Here is a 16,769-nt window from a genome sequence, read left to right on the forward strand (position 1 = left end):
AATAGGGCCCAGATGTCAGTTTTCTGAGAGCAAACCATTGTCTTAGCTACAGCCTGAATTGTTTGGGAATTTCCATGTAACCCCCTTAGCCAACAACTCAATTGAATGTAACCCAGTCCCACTAACTGGAAGACTTATTTGGTGACAAGAGATGGCCAGTTGGGACTCTATATCCTCCACTATTAGGAGACCTCATCTGAGATAACTTTCATATATTTAAGGAAGTTTCCACTGCACTAGGTTTTCATATCATCCTTAAAATGCCCCTCCATTCCATCTGTCTCTGTACACACTCTCTCCCTCAACCCTACTTCCCCCTCCCTCCCTTATCATCTCACTCCTGTCCCCACCCGCCACCAGTCCACCTTAAAATCTTCTAATTTCCTCTCCTACGGAGACCCACATGTGCCACTCTATGCCTGACCTCTCTGGGTCTACAATTTGTAGGTTGCTTATTATTTATTTAATTGCTAATACCCATATATACATGAATACATACCATATTTATCAGACTGGGTCTGGGTTACCTCACTCAGGATGATTTTTTTTCTAGTTCCATCCATTTGCCTGCAAATTTCATGATGTCTTTTTTTTTTTTTTTTTTTTTTTTTTTTTTTTTTTTTTTTTTGCAGATCTAATAAGTTTATTCTGGGAGTGTGTGTACATTTTATAATATTTCTTAAAGAGTTTCTTGACGTCATCGTAACTTCCCCCTCCACAAACCACAGCTGTGGAGTTCCCCTTATATGTTCAGCATGAGATGTGAATTGGGTAGACTCTAGATTCAAGCAAAGCCACCAACCAACAACCTTTGTTCATCTTGCCCTCTTTTCTGGTTACAACCAAGCCTATCACAGACTCTCTTGCTGCCCTTCATATCCATGCTCTCCTCTTACAAAAGTGTTTCAGTCAGGATACTATTGTTGTAATACAACACCATAACTAAAAGAAAATTGGGGAGAAAAGGGTTATTTTCTATCTTTATCACATGATGTCATTTTCTAAACAACTGAGTAATAATCCATTGTGTAAATGTACCACATTTTCTTTATCTATTGAGCAGTTGAGTGACATCTAGATTGTTTCCAGTTTCTGGCTATTAAGAATAAAGCAAGGGTCTTTGTGGTAGTATGAAGCATCTTTTGGGTATATGACCAAGAGTGATGTAGCTGGGTCTTGAGGTAGATTGATTCTCAGTTTTTTGAGGAACTGCCATATTGATTTCCATAGTGACTATACAAATTTGCACTCCATAGCAATAGAGGAGTGTTCCCTTTGCTCCACATCCCCACCAACTTGAGCTGTTACTTGTGTTATTGATCTTAGCCATTCTGACAGGTATAAGATGGAACCTCAAAGTCATTTTGATTTGCATTTCCCTGATGGCTAAGGACGTTGAACATTTCTTTAAGTGTTTCTCAACCATTTGAGATTCCTCTATCGAGAATTCTCTGTTTAGATTTGTACCTCATTTTTTAATTGGATTATTTGGTTTGTTAATATCTTTTTTCTTGAATTCTTTATATAATTCAGATATTAGCCCTGTATTGGATATGGAGTTGGCAAAAGTCTTTTCCTGTTCTGTAGACTGCCTTTTCTTCCATTGATGGTGTCCTTTGCCTTACAGAAGCTTTTCAGTTTCATGAAGTCACATTTATTAATTGTTGTGCCTGTTCTATTGACATTTTGTTCAGAAAGTCTTCTCCTGTGCTAATAAATTCAGGGGTATTCCCCACTTTCTCTTCTGTCAGGTTCAGTGTATCTTGTTTTATGTTGAGGTCTTTGATCCTCTTAGACTTGAGTTTTATGTATGCTGATAGATACAGATCTAGTTGCATTCTTCTACATGCAGACATTAGTAGCATTAGTTGAAGATGCTGCTTTTTATCCAGTGTGTATTTCTGGCATCTTCATCAAAAATCAGGTGTTCATAGATATATAGATTTATATCTGGATCTTCAATTTGATCCCATTGATCAGTGTGTCTGTTTTTATGCCAATACCATGCAGTTTTTATTACGATAGCTCTATTGTACAGCTTGAAAATGGGTGAGATCTTCATCATTTATTATTCAGGATTGCTTTAGCTATCCTCAGTTTTTTGTGTTTCCATATGAAGTTGAACTTTCAAAGTCTCTAATGAATTCTTTTGGAATTTTAATGGGAATTGCATTGAATCTGTAGATTACTTTTGATAAAGTGGTCATTTTTACTATGTTAATCCCACTGATCCATGAGCTGGGACGATCTTTCCTTCTTCTGGTGTCTTCTTCAACTTCTTCAAAGACTTGAAGTTTTTATCATACAAGTCTTTCACTTGCTTGAGAGAATTACCCCATGACATTTTATATTATTTGAGGCTATTGTGATTTCTCTGATTTCTTTCTCAGTGCATTTGTCATTTGTATATAGGAAGGTTACTGATTTTTGTGAGTTAATTTTGTATCCAGTGAGTTCCCCAATGGAATTTTTAGGGTCATGTACATTTAGTATCATATCACCTGCAAATAATGATACTTTGTCTCTTTTGTATTCAATTTGTATCCCTTTGATATTCTTTAGTTGCTGTAGCTAAGACTTCAAGTATTATTATATAGGGTAGTTTTGGGGAGACTGGACAACCTTGTCTTATTCCTGATTATAGTGGAATTGCTTTGAGTTTTTCTTCATTTAATTTGATGTTGGCATGTTGAGGAATGTATTTTGTATCTCTAATCTTTCCAGGGCTTTTATCATGAAAGGGTGTTGGGTTTTGTCAAAGGCCTTTTCTGCATCTAATGAGATGATCATAGTTTTTGTCTTTCAGTTTGTTTATATGATGGAGTGTATTTATTGATTTTTGCATATTGAACCATCCCTGCATCTGTGGGATGAAGCCTAGTTGATCCTGGTGGATGATGTTTTTGATGTGTTCTTGGATTTGGTCTGCAAGTATTTTATGTATTTTTGCATTTATGCTCATAAGGCAAATTTTGTATTATTTAGATTGTTTATCTAGTTTATTGAGACATCTTCATAAATGTATGTCAAAGTCAAGTCCTAAGTTCTAAGAATACTTTTTAACTGATCTGTTATAATATTATAACCTGGGTATATTCCGTGTTTGGATGCCACAAGTATATCATCTAAAAATCTTAGAAATGAAATCTTAGGTATGAAAGTTAGTTTCAACCTTATTGACAGAAATGAGTCAAAGTTTTCTTGAACAACAGTTTTAGGGGAGCTAATGGGAACTGAAAATACATGTGATATCTTATATTTTATCTTCTGTACAATTGCTCATTTGAAATTTAGAGAAAACTTAATTTTAGGGTCTGACTTCCCCCACATATAAAACAATAGTTACTTTATTTAAATTTAGATAGGTCTTTTAAATGTTTCTATATGCAAGGAAGTAATACAATTTCAGAATCTGTTATTAAATACATGGTAATGCCTCATTTTGTTGGGTTTACAGTTATTTGTGTTATTGCTTATTGGTACAAATTTAGGTAGCAACCAAAGAGCTTCCTCATTCTTGGATTATATTAATTAAAAGGTATTTTGATATTAAAAGTGAGCAAATTGGCTATGAAGTATTACTGTGATAGAATTTGGATGGATGTTAATAGTGATTGTGGTAAGGCTTTCTAACTTTTTTATACCTAGTAGGGCTTTAATTTAAAGATCCATTTGTTAAAACTGACCTGTAAATGTCTCTTATGGTTGATTTTTAGCCACCAGCTGAGCAGGCCAAAGCCAGACTACAATTGGTTCTTGAAGCTGCTGGTAAGTGTTGAAAATTAACTTTTATGAAATAAAAAAGTAAATCTTAGGCTGGTAGCCTGCTTACACGAGTCAAAAGTTTTTTCCTGGTTTTAAAATTCTCACAGGTCTAGATTATATGTTTAGATCTAGATTATATGTTTGGATGTATGTTACCTATTTATTGCTAATATAAAGCAGTAATGTGCTAAAAAGTCATTCTTTACATATTTATGGATAAAACAGGCATTAGTTTTAATGTTCAATTTTAATGAAATCCATGTTGATTTTGCTCTTTTATGGATTGTACTTCTGGTGAAATGAAAAAAAAAATTCTTTAGCTCTAGATCATGATTTTTTTTTCTGACATTTACTTCTGGAAGTTTTTAAAATTTTGTGATTCTTATTTAAGACTATGATCTATTCCTACTTAACTATTGATTAAGATTTCCATTATTTTGGAGAAAATGAGGTCAGTGCTGCTATTTCAAATTCCTGTAATTACTAATTCATTGGACTATATGTTCTGTTGCCATCTAATCTTAAAATGCCATGTTTAATTTCCCGGTGGTACAGTTTCACAAAGACATTTATTTACCTCGTTAAATATGTCTAAAAATCATGCTGTTTTCTACCTACTGATAATTTAACTTTAAATGTACTCCTTGCAATATATGTGTGTGTGTGTGTGTGTGTGTGTGAAGGGTTTACAAAGTTCTTATACATTGCAGTTTGACAAATTGAGGATTCAATGATAATTTCAGACTACCAAATAACATATTATATTTTTGGTTTTGGTTTTGGTTTTTTGTTGGTTTGTTTTTTTTTTTTTTTTTTTTTTTCGAGACAGGGTTTCTCTGTGTAGCTTTGCACCTTTCCTGGAACTCGCCTTGGAGACCAGGCTGGCCTCGAACTCACAGAGATCCGCCTGGCTCTGCCTCCTGAGTGCTGGGATTAAAGGCGTGTGCCACCACCACCCGGCCCAGATATTATATTTATGAGCAAATATGTATGTGCATATTGACTCAAGGATCTCTTGTATTAGCTATTGTTACTATAAATTACTATAGAAATAAGTTTTTGAGATTATAGGGTATTAATATATATGATAGGTTTTTATAAAGTGTGTTGAATTGCTTCATGAAAACGTTACACTACTTTTCATTATCACTTCATTTTTTATCAGACTGCTGGTTTTCATGCTACTACAATGAGTAGAATAATATGTAATGATGTAATGTTTTATATTTCTTTGAAAAGTATCCAGTGTTACTTTTAAGGATTCCATATGGCCTCTGAGGGAAAGTGAATGGCTGGGTGGTGTGGAATGTCAGTAAACATACAAACATGGAGTGGGGGTGAAGAACTTGAGATCAGCCTGGTTAAGACAACCTCTTAATAGTTTCTCCTCCTCTTCCTTGTTTCTGACAACCACCAACCTGCCTTCTGTCTCTGAGATGGCATGGGACTAGAGCCATAGGTAATACTTTGATGTTTAGATCTGTCATGTGGTCTATTTTGGAATCATATCCATGTTATAACACACTGATAGTTCATTTCTTTTATGGTTGAAAAATATTTGTGTACAATTTGCGTATCCATTCATGCAGTGATAAACGTTTGAACTCTTTCTGTTTTTTTTAGTATTGTTGAATAATGTTATAAACCCACACAAACTAACCTGAGGCCCTGCTTTTAGATTCTGAGAGTACTTTCAGAAAGGAATAATTGGCCGGGCGGTGGTGGCGCACGCCTTTAATCCCAGCACTCGGGAGGCAGAGCCAGGCAGATCTCTGTGAGTTCGAGGCCAGCCTGGGCTACCAAGTGAGCTCCAGGAAAGGCACAAAGCTACACAGAGAAACCCTGTCTCGAATAACCAAAAAAAAAAAAAAGAAAAGAAAGGAATAATTGTGGGATCATTAGGCAATTCTTCAATTCTTTAAAACCCCAACAATTTTCCCTCGTAAACAAACCATTTTGTATTCTCAACTGCATTATGCAAATGGTTTCCTGTTGTATCAATTAGAGATTATTACACATTTAAGTTAGCTGTTGGAAAGTCTTTAGGTTTGGAGATTTTCTGTCATAAATCCATCATCAGTGAGAGGTAAGGATGGTAACTGTCTTGCAGGGTTATTGTGACAACAGATACTTACAAAATACAAAGTACCTAATCCCAGCTCATGCTAGGATTGTTGTGGTAAGCAGTGCTTCATGATTGTGTCTCAGGCACCATTTTATAATGCTACTTCTTTGCTAAAAATTATCCAGTGTTTCTCAATGCAAAAACAGTTTTATACCTGTTTCTGACTCTTTAGATTTTGTGCAATGGATCCACACACTGTCATTTTAATTGAGAAATTTTTGACAGTATGTTCTGATTTTCATTTCCCCTTCCTCATCCCCTCTCAGATCCTCCCACCCATGGAGTTAGATAACTCCATGCCTCCTTTCTCTCTCTCTAAAAACAAACAAGCCAATTTTAAACAACAAACTAGAATTTAAAACAAACTAATGAAATAGAAAACATAGAAAAAGCATGAGAAACACACACATAAAATCACAATATCCCAAATCATAATATATAAACCAAAGACCAGTGAAATAAAAAGAAAAATACCCAAACAAGTCATTATGAGACAAAAGATCTCTAAAACGTTCGTTTTGTGTTGGCCATCTACTACTGGGCATGAGGCATGACACTAAGTATGCTTTGTGTACTCAATGGGACTCTTTTGGAGAAAACTGATTTTTCTTTGAGAATGTGTGACACTTGGAGACAGCGTCTGGGTTAGGGATGTGGGCTTGTGTCCACTTTCCCTCTTAATGCTGGGATCCCATCTGGCTTAGACCTGTACAGGCCCTGTGCATGCTGCCATAGTCTCTGTGAGTTCTTATGTGCATCGGTTCAGTTGTGTCTAGAAAGCCTTGTTTCCTTGGTGTCTTTCATCTCCACTGGCTATTTATAATCTTTCTGCCCGAGAGAAGGGTTTAAGATCTCGATCTCTCTCTCTCTCTCTCTCTCTCTCTCTCTCTCTCTCTCTCTCTCTCTCTCTCTCTCTCTCTCTCCCCCTCCCCTTCTCTCTCTCCTCTCCCTCTCTCTCCCATCTCCCCTCTCTTCCTCTCCCCCTCTCTCTCCACATTGTCCAGTTGTGGGTCTCTGTATTAGTTCCTATATCCTGTAGAGGGAAGCTTCTCTGATGAGGGCTGAACAAGACACTGATCTGTAGATATAGTAGAATGTCATTAGGAACTATTTTATTGCCATATCCCTTTAGCAGAGCAGTAGTATTTGGTTTTCTCCTAGGTCCATGGCCTATCTAGTCAGGTTTTTAGCCATCCCAGCAGTGCCAGACATGGGTTCCATCTCTTGGAGTGGGCCTTAAATCCAATCGGGTATTGGTTGGTTACTCCCACAAGCTTTGTACCATTATTGTAGCAATCTATCTTGCAGGTAGTGACTAGTGTAGATCAAAGGGTTTGTAGCTGGGGGGGGGGTGTTTCCCTTTATCCTCTGGTATCATGTAGAATATCTTTCAGCACCATGAACATTAGTCAGTAGGGTTGAAGGCTCTAGGTAGGTGCTAGCACCCCCTCTCTCCGTTCAGGGAGCTGTGTGGGTGTTCTCTTCAGCAACAGGGTCTTACCCTCACTTTGTGGAAAGCAACAGTAGTCTTGTCAATTGCCTGTGTTGCTTGGGGGTTTCCATGGGGCTCCTTTGACCAACAATTCAATTAGATGTAACCCATTTCTGGCACGGGAAGATTCACTTGATAGCAAGAAATGTCTAGTGGAGAATTTTTCTTCCCCATTATTTGGTGATTCTATTTATATTTCTGTCATATATGTATATATTTTAAGCAGTTTAACTGTATTTGTTTCCATATGATTTCTCAAATGACCCTTAGTATTAGCTGTCACTCCCCCTATTCCCCCCCTTACCCCCTTCTTCCCTTCATCTCTCCATTTAGTACTCCCTCAGTTGGGAAAACCTTCCCTCCTTCCCTTGCTCTGTACCCAGCCTCTGTGGTTATAGGGATTGCAGCATGCCTGTAAAAGTCTTAAAAGCTGACATTCACATATGAGAATACATGCCGTATTTGTCTCTTTTGGTTGGGAATTTCTCACTCGGGATGATGATTTTTTTTTTTCCTGGCTCCATCCATTTACTTTCGAATTTTATGGTTTTGTTTCTTTTAACAGCTGAGTAATATTCCATCGTGTAAATGTACTACATTTTCTTGATCCATTCATCTGTTAATGCACATCTAGGCTTTTTGAAATTTCTGGCTATTACGAATAGAGTGAAAATGAACATGGTTGGACAGTTGTCTTTGTAGTAGAATGTAGAGTCCAAGAGATTAACAACCTCTAAAAAATTCATTTCTTAGACTTCATAACTGTAACCTTTAATTATTCCCTGAATTGCCTATGTTCTTTTCTACCTGGAACTTTTTGCTCCTGTTTTTTTTTTTTTTTATTTTAGTTTCTCCTATTCACACTCTCTACTAGGTTTTTTTTTGTCTCTATAATAACACCCTAATAAAATTCCAGCTATTAATCTTTGAAATATAAGTCATTTGTGGAGAACTGATCATCTGAAGTTGTAAACCTTTGAATACTTGTGTGCTGTGGAAATTAGAAGCGAAGTTACTCAAGAGACTATGAATAGAAGTATATTACCCAGAGTATATACTGGAAGGACTTTAATGAGTACAACAGACAATATTGCCCTTCTGTATTCATTGCTGCGTATTTCATGATAGTCAGAAATTGACCCAGCCTAGATGTTGGCAGATTAACAGACAAAGAAAATGTGATACGTATACAGGGGAATTTTAATTGGCTGAAAAAAATGAAATCGTGACATTTGCAAGAAAATGGGTAGAACTGGGAATATTAAGTGGAACAAGCAGACTCAGTACAATACCATATTATATACAGAACATAAAATTAAAATTACATATGTGTGTATATTTGCATATATGTATTTAGATCATGAAGCTAGAACGGTGATCATGAGAGTGTGGGAAGAAATCCTAATGTGGGGATGCAGAGAAAGTAATGGATGCATGTGACATGAAAGGAGAATGGGGTGCCTGTCTAAGGGACGGGAACCAACTAGGACAGGGGACTGAGTGAGGGCAAAGTAAAGTGACATGTATGCAGGAAATGCCCCAGTTGCTCATACTTTATATGCTCACCTACAAAGTAAATTTAAAAGCCTCAGAAATATTTAAATGCTAATTAAAACTGATGATGAATTTTGTGATGTTCCAAAAATTAAAGTTTTTGATGACTATTGATATACTGTGACTTTATAAATGTAAACTTTAAGTTAATACATGACTGAAATATTATGAATAGTACTTTATCATCTAAATAATGTCTATGACACTTTGAATTATGTCTAAAGTTTTCAAAGTGCTTTTATAAATCCTTTATCTTAGATAATTAACACCATTTTACAAGTATCATGAAAATTTGCATAGCTTATTAGGAAGCAGATTCAGTGATTTCTGACTTTTGATCTCTTACTACCCATAATTTCAATGCTTGAGCTTTTTTAATCAGAAAGGAGAATGACAGAGAATATTACCAAATGCATATTTATTTTTGTAGATTTAATGTATATTTACTTTACAGTACAATAAGTTCTAGCTTCAGATCTGCTTTAGATTCTGAAATGCTTTTGATTGATAATACAAAAGGATTAAAGTTCCACTTGTGAAAAAGCTTTTTTCCCCTGAACTAGTTCAGGGAAACTAGAACATCCACAGTATCTTACTGTATAACTTTGGAAAATCTAGGCTAATTTTACAATCTTTATTTTCCTATCCTAAATGTAGGTTTCTGCATTTCAGTGACCCTTCCTGGGCTGGAAGTATGTTAATTGTTAAACACAGATTAGTTGCATACATACATACATTATAATCCACATCATAAGTTTGCTTAGCTATATACCATAAGTGCCTCAGTTTCTCCGCAGCGTATTAAATTTAGGTTTGATTTCCTCAGTTACCCCTTGGATGCTCTGAAACCAAGTCCTGACCCTTCCCCTTCACATAGACTGATGATCTCAGGAGTTCCAATACTTAACTCCAGTCTAGCATTAAATACTGGTGATTCCAAGAATTACAAATGAAGGTAATTGATAAGGTAATACTTCAGGAACTATGGAAAGCTTCTCTGATTTTCTGTTTAGAGCTGACAGAGAGACTTGCTCCATAGGTTTCTGACCCCCTGAAATAGGATTTTTTTGTGTCAGAAGCTTTCTTGTTAGGACACTCCCCTACTCCCAAGCAGAGCAAACGATGGAAAAGTACATTCAGACTTCATCTCAATGGTTTTTAGATTCATTTTCTCTGTGTAGTCTCTTTGAGAGCATGTCAGTAGTCTAGATTGTAGCTGGGTCAGTCATTAGCATAACTTGCACTTAGGCAGGCATTCTTCTTTATAGCCTTATCTTGTTTTTATGGAATTTGGGTTAATACCTATAAAATGCTCTAAACTATCTGGTCCGAACAATTCCAGTAAATGTCAGCAATTTAGTGTGAGAAGCATTGCAATGTGATATTTAGTTCTACAGCTGGGAGCCTGAGGAGCTGCCCCTGGTTGCTGAGAAACCTATAGCAGCATTGTTAATGCTTGCTGAATGTCAGTTGTTCATTCATAAAATGGAAATAACAGTATGAACTTTCAAAATGGTTATGAGAGCGAAATAAATTATTACAATAAAGTCCTTAGCATCCCCAGCATAATGGTAGGTGGGAAATTCAGCAGTTGTTCTTTCTGACATCACCTGAGTGACTTTATGGAGTTATTAAGAGAACTTGAGTCACATAGCTACCTCATGCTAGCATGTGCAAACTGTCAGGTATTATCAAAAATAAGGAGTGAAACATTAAATAGCTTAGTTTACTTAGGTATTTGTTAAAACTTTTTTCATCAAGTGTAGTTTTCACAAAGTTCATAGTTCTACATAAAATTGAATAGCTTGGATACAAAATCAAAATGATAACATTAATTTAACTTGTTTCCAACAATGGATCTGATGTTTGTCTTTGGATTACTCCAAATTGATAAAACTGTTTCTACCTTAAATCGTTAAGTAACTTGCTTTAAAAAACGTATGTTATCTGTTTTAGCATTTATTACATGTTTATTTGAATGGCTGTTATTTACCTCTAATAGTATTTAGTAAGAAGAAAGCTATCAGTGAGAGTCTGACAATATCACAGCAACTTGTCATGTTTGAGCAGATGTTAAGCAGACAGTAGTTGAATGTTAATTCTGAGAGAGTGGTATGTTTAAGCCTAACTGAAGTATGTTGCATGTGGGCCTTCTAGACTAGAGTACAATGCTTGATCTCTGGGGAGAATTTTAAAGCTAAACCTCTTTCTTTGGGGTCCTCTATATGGACTCTATCAAGTCAGTCTAAAGCAGATCATCCCTAGGCTAAAGCCCTTCAGCTTTTGTTATTGGGCTCTGTAGACGTGTAATTAGGCCTCCCGGCAGGCCTTGCAGGCCAGTTAATGGTCATATGGAGTTTCTGTGAGGCAGACTGGCTTTGTATAAATCCTGGCTAGGAATATGTTTATGGGTCACTTCCTACCAGGACCATGCTTTGTCCTTATGCCCTGCAGGCTGACAGGGAGCAGGTTCCCTTGACCATGGACTGTTCAGTGTGCAACTCAAAATCTACTTCACTAATCCCCAGTGTAAACAGAGGATTTAGAAGGGCTTCTGTCACTTACAGTGCCAATTCACTTGGGTGTCTGTGAATTTATTTTCCCCGACTTCATTATTGAAAGACTGACAAGTGTGTAAGGTTTAGATGGCTGTTTACACATCAGATGTGCAGATCATCCCAAACAATTTATCTAACGTGGAATTATATAATTAGTTTCTTAGAATTGATTACCTTTCAATATTTATACAATTGAAACCATTCAAATTGTGTACTAATAGTCAATCTTTTCTTATAAGGAGAATTATAGGTCCTTTTTTCCCTAAAAGTGAAGTAACTTAGAGTAAAAAAGTTTACTAAAAAAAAGGTGATCATGAAGATTTTAGATAAGTTAAAATAAATAATCTAAAACCTTTATTGTTCTGAACATTCCATATAAAGTAAAAATTCTTTTAGTGTAGCAAAGCTTTGGAGGGGATTATCAAATTGTTTTACAGAATGCTTAATGAAAATGTGATCCATGAAGTCTTGAAAATAATGAATTGCATTTACTGGGCATTTGCTATATAGTCACTACTTAATGTACATTTTCCTATGTTTTAAGTATTTTTTTAATTGGTTCCTGTGTCCTACCTATAATTCCTAGCCAAACAAAATATTTGAATATTAAGAAAATAATGGTTGAAAATCTACATTTTCTGTTTTGTTTAACATAATTTTGCTGAGCTTTTTTCTTTATTGATGAGGTTATATAGAGACTAGATTCTGAAGAACCTAGAAACACTAAGTGTGCACTGCAGAGATCTCTCACCTGCTATCCTAGAGCAGCTTTTTTTTTTTTTTTTTGAGAGAGAGAGAAATCAAATGGTGAATGCTTTCCCTGTCTCATCTAGTAAACACGTGCTCAGTACTTTGCATTTCGTGATATAAGAATGGCTCATGACAGATGTGGCTGAAAAGACCACATACGTAGATTGTATGATTTTATTCTGGTGGAACTAATAGGATCACTCAGTACATTTTAGACACTGGGTTTTTTCCCTTTCATCACCACCATCACCATCATCATCATCATCATCATAAAATTGTTTAAATAGAATAGCCTTTGGATGTATAAGGACTGCATCTTTCCCTAAATTTAGGAAAAGTTGATGGCAGCACAGAACCCTTCCTCTCTTCCAAATGATATATTATTCCTGCTCTTATGTTCATTCTTTGTATTCTTTTGAGATTTCATATGAGTACTGTATTGACTTTATTTCCCCTCTCCTTTCTTCCTTTTTATTTTTGAATTGTCCTGAAATCCCACAAAAGTTAACGTTTTGTTACATTTTTATATTTTTTAAACTTTATTTGAGAATATTAGAAAGTACATACCTTAGAGAATATAAGACCTCCCTGTGAATTAGGTTGAGTTATTAAGAGCAACAAGTTTTATTGATGTTCATAGAAGTCATGACAGAATATTACATACTCAGAAGTTTGTTCATGCCTAACTAGGAAAACTGTAGTGCATGTCCCTTGTTTTACCAATTTTAAAAACAGAAATGTTAATATATTCATGATATATTTTAGAATTAAAATAAACGTGTGAACTATTTAGGTAGCTCAGTTCTCTTTTAGTATTAAGCAAGCGTTAGTATTCATATTACAAACTACCTAGGATGATGTACACAAAGCTGATGGTGGTTGTGATCTCTGAATAGCAAAATTGAGAGGTTAAAACGTTGTTTTTGCCCTCTCTTCATTTCTGATTGTTCTTTAGTTATGAAGGAGTATAAGAAAGGCTTGTTTTGAACATAAAGAAATTCCCCTGATGAATCTTGACAGATGTGTACAGTAGTTTAACTACAACCTAAGTTTTTAGAAAACATTTACTCCCACAATTTCCTATACTCCTTTTGAAGTCAGTTTTCTCTTCCTCCTTCTCAACCTTAGCCGCCACTAATCTGCTTTGTTACTACAATTATGCAAAGTAAGTGTGAAAAAAAATCAGCTAGGTTTTCTGATTCTAATCTTTAAAAATTTTGTTAAAGTAATCATGGATTCTTTTTCGTACATAAAAAAGATGAGTGTGTTGTTTCATAGTAATTTCTTCGTAGAGTATTTTAAAATTAGAATTGTTTTGCTCATCCTTGGCCTTTGCTGTTAAGAGTAATAATGTAAGCTACATCTATTCCCACCTCTGTTTACCATTCCTGTGTTCTTTTGTTTGTTTGTTTGTTTCATTTTGTTTTTTTCAAGACAGGGTTTCTCTGTGTAGCTTTGGAGCCTGTCTTGGAACTCGCTCTGTAGACCAGGATAGCCTCGAACTCACAGAGATCTGTCTGCCTCTGCCTCCCAAGTACTGGGATTAAAGGCATGCACCACCACCACCCGGCTCATTCCTGTGTTTTTGTAAACAGTCCTAGACCACCTTTATTATGGACAGCTTCAACAGTGGGTAATTACTGGTCAGTGAAGACAGGGAAAGTAGTTGCTTGTCATAGTATTCAAATGCATTGGGTTCTTTCTTTAGTTGAGAAATCAGTGTAGACTGATCTATATGTATTGCAACCCATAATATATTCTAAATTCTAAATCATTGTGGTTCCTTTTTCTTTCCTATAGGACTACTTTTTAGTTTAGAATTTTTAGCTATACAGACTGACATAGAAACAGAGATAGAGTAAGATAGTAAGAAAATGGAGGGAGATACAAGTCTGGGAAATTCCTGTGGTTCCTCCTTATCCTTCATCCCTGAGTGAGAAGGAAAGCTCATCTTGGGTAATCTAGACCCATTGTTCCCTAATTTCCTTACATACACACACACACACACACACACACACACACACACACTGGGTAATCTAGACCCATTGTTCCCTAATTTCCTTACACACACACACACACACACACACACACACACACGCACACACACACAAACACATGAAATACAGAAAGAATTGGACTTTGTGATGAGAAATTTATACATGCAAAAACACACAAAATAGCTTTTCTTCCCTATTTTATAGTCCATTTATTTTGTTTAATTCAGTGAGCAAGTATATCCAACTTACACCAGCTATAAATTTTGTCCTGACCAAAATCATAAACCTACATAAAACATGGTTGTTTCATGGTTTTTGTTTATTTGTTTTTGTTTTGGTGTGTGTGTGTGTGTGTGTGTGTGTGTGTGTGTGTGTGAGAGAGAGAGAGAGAGAGAGAGAGAGAGAGAGAACTTAACTGATTCTGAACGATGAGCTTTGTAGATGACAGTGTTGTCTCAGTAAAAGGGTTAGACATGCCTACTTGAATTCAACTTTAAACAAATGTTACCTGATCATCAAACTTTACACATGCCTATTTTCAGAAAGTTTTTGTTAATATGCCAATTACATGCCTCTTTTGCTTATAAACTGTCTTGAATTTAAAAATAAATTTAATTTTAATATTTTTTAAATTAAATGCTATATGTATTAGTTTCTATGCCACCTTTGTAAAAGATTATGTTCAGCTGGAAAAATTCCTTTTAATTCTTCATGTAACTATAGCAGTTTTCATGTAAGTGTATGTTTTGGGGTTCAAAGAGCCTTTGAAGACAAGCTGGCTAGGCTGGCAATGCTCTTCCTTAACCTTCTGAGTGCTGGGATTTCAAGTGTGAATCACCACACCCATCTCCATGTAGTTATTTGCTGTTGCTTCTAAAGTATTCCATATGATTCATTCCTACCATTAAATGTGTTAATTGATGCTTGAAATGACCATTGGTTTTACATAAGATGATAGTAATTCTGATATGTTGATGAGGCCCTTAATATTTTAAAATTGTTTTTAAAATACTATTTGTTTATTATTGTCATTTTAAAGACATTTTTGAAAATACAAAGATCTTGAAAAGTAAATGGGACTTATCAGATCATTGTTGATTAAGTGAAATAATTTTTGAATAGAAGGATACAATCAACTATTTCCTTTCTAAAAAATAAATCTCCCCCTCCCCCCACTCTCTAGTTTTTTGAGACCAGGTTTCTTTGTGTTGCCCTGGCAGTCCTGGAACTCTGTAGACCAGGCTGGCCTTGAACTCAGAGATCTGCCTGCCTCTGCCTCCCAAGTGCTGGTATTAAAGATGGGCACCACCACTCCCAGATTCAGAGATTTCTACTCTTTAAAATGTGTTAATTTTGTTAGATAATAGTTACATAGGAAGGCAAGCATATTCTTTGAAAGCCCTGTCAAGGCTAATATTTTTGCCTCCTTCAATTCTTTCAAATGACATATCATAGGAATCACTGTCATTGGTAGCTGTAATATTATGAGATGTATCTTTTAAATTCAAATTTAAAAAGTTGAGAGTTGCTCTTTGATCTAAGGACTATGTAATATATTTCTGTTAACTGGCTATCCATAAATATTTGGATAGTTTAAGATGTACCTTCAAGATTCCTACCTGGCCTTGAAATAGTTGGAGCCTTTTTACTTTTGTGAGGCTGGGAAGGCAAAGGAAGAGAGAAACTTTAGAGCATTTTAAGAGCTATGTAAGATGTCTGCCCTAACAAACTGAGCCCTCTGAGAACAGTAACCTTGTAACACCAGAGGCCAACAAGAACCCATAAAGTAGCTCCATTTAACTCTTGCCTCACCATGATCTACCTTCAGTGTCTTCTAATTGCCAAATGCATACAACAGCTCAAGGGCTAGGCATTCTGTTTGATGGTGTCTATGAGGTTCTGCATAGAAACAAACACAGAGCAGATTAGGGGGAAAAGGCATCTGGTTTATCCGGCATAACAACTGGTGATTGATGGAGAGACAGCAGTCATTCGTAGATAGTTTAGCAGGTTCCTTATTGCCAGTTAGTGTCAGTAGAAAAGTGGAGGGAGAACAGGTGTCTTTTAGCAATTGCAATGAAATTTGCTTCTTCCTTACATAACTTTTGAAAAAATATATAGCACTCCAAATTTGCTATTATTGTAATTATTTACTTAGAATTTTGCATGATAGCATGCCTTCCCATAGAATTTATTTGAACACAAATACATTGCACGAGGCTTGATCTTGACAGTGGGATAGTTGCAGTTCATAAGGTACTATTCTTGCCCCTTTGAAGCTCACAGCATGAGACAGTTGTGCAAATGAATACAACATGAACTAGTACACTGAATGTTGGTGTATTTTTTAAGCTTGATCATACCACATTCTATATAAAGTACAAAGTGTTTTTTCAAAAGTGCAGAGGAAGCACAGGAGTGTCTGCCTTTGTCTGAAGACGCAGGAAGAGCTCATAAAGTAAGTATAACAAAGAGGATAATATTTTGTGTTTTGTTTTTCCTCACCTGATATCTTTACAAATCCTCCG

The 16,769-nt window shown here is 35.8% G+C and overlaps 1 protein-coding gene across 1 annotated transcript in view; it reads left to right on the plus strand.

The window, feature by feature from the left end:
• Rsrc1 (arginine and serine rich coiled-coil 1) overlaps positions 1 to 16,769 on the plus strand; it is a 323,363-nt gene that overhangs the window by 183,340 nt on the left and 123,254 nt on the right. The window contains exon 6 of the mRNA XM_059265450.1: positions 3,717 to 3,768. Within this exon, the coding sequence (XP_059121433.1) occupies positions 3,717 to 3,768 (52 nt within the window). The remainder of the gene's footprint in view (positions 1 to 3,716; positions 3,769 to 16,769) is intronic.

Source organism: Peromyscus eremicus, chromosome 6 (genome assembly GCF_949786415.1).
Source record: "Peromyscus eremicus chromosome 6, PerEre_H2_v1, whole genome shotgun sequence".
Classification (NCBI taxonomy): Eukaryota; Metazoa; Chordata; class Mammalia; order Rodentia; family Cricetidae; genus Peromyscus; species Peromyscus eremicus.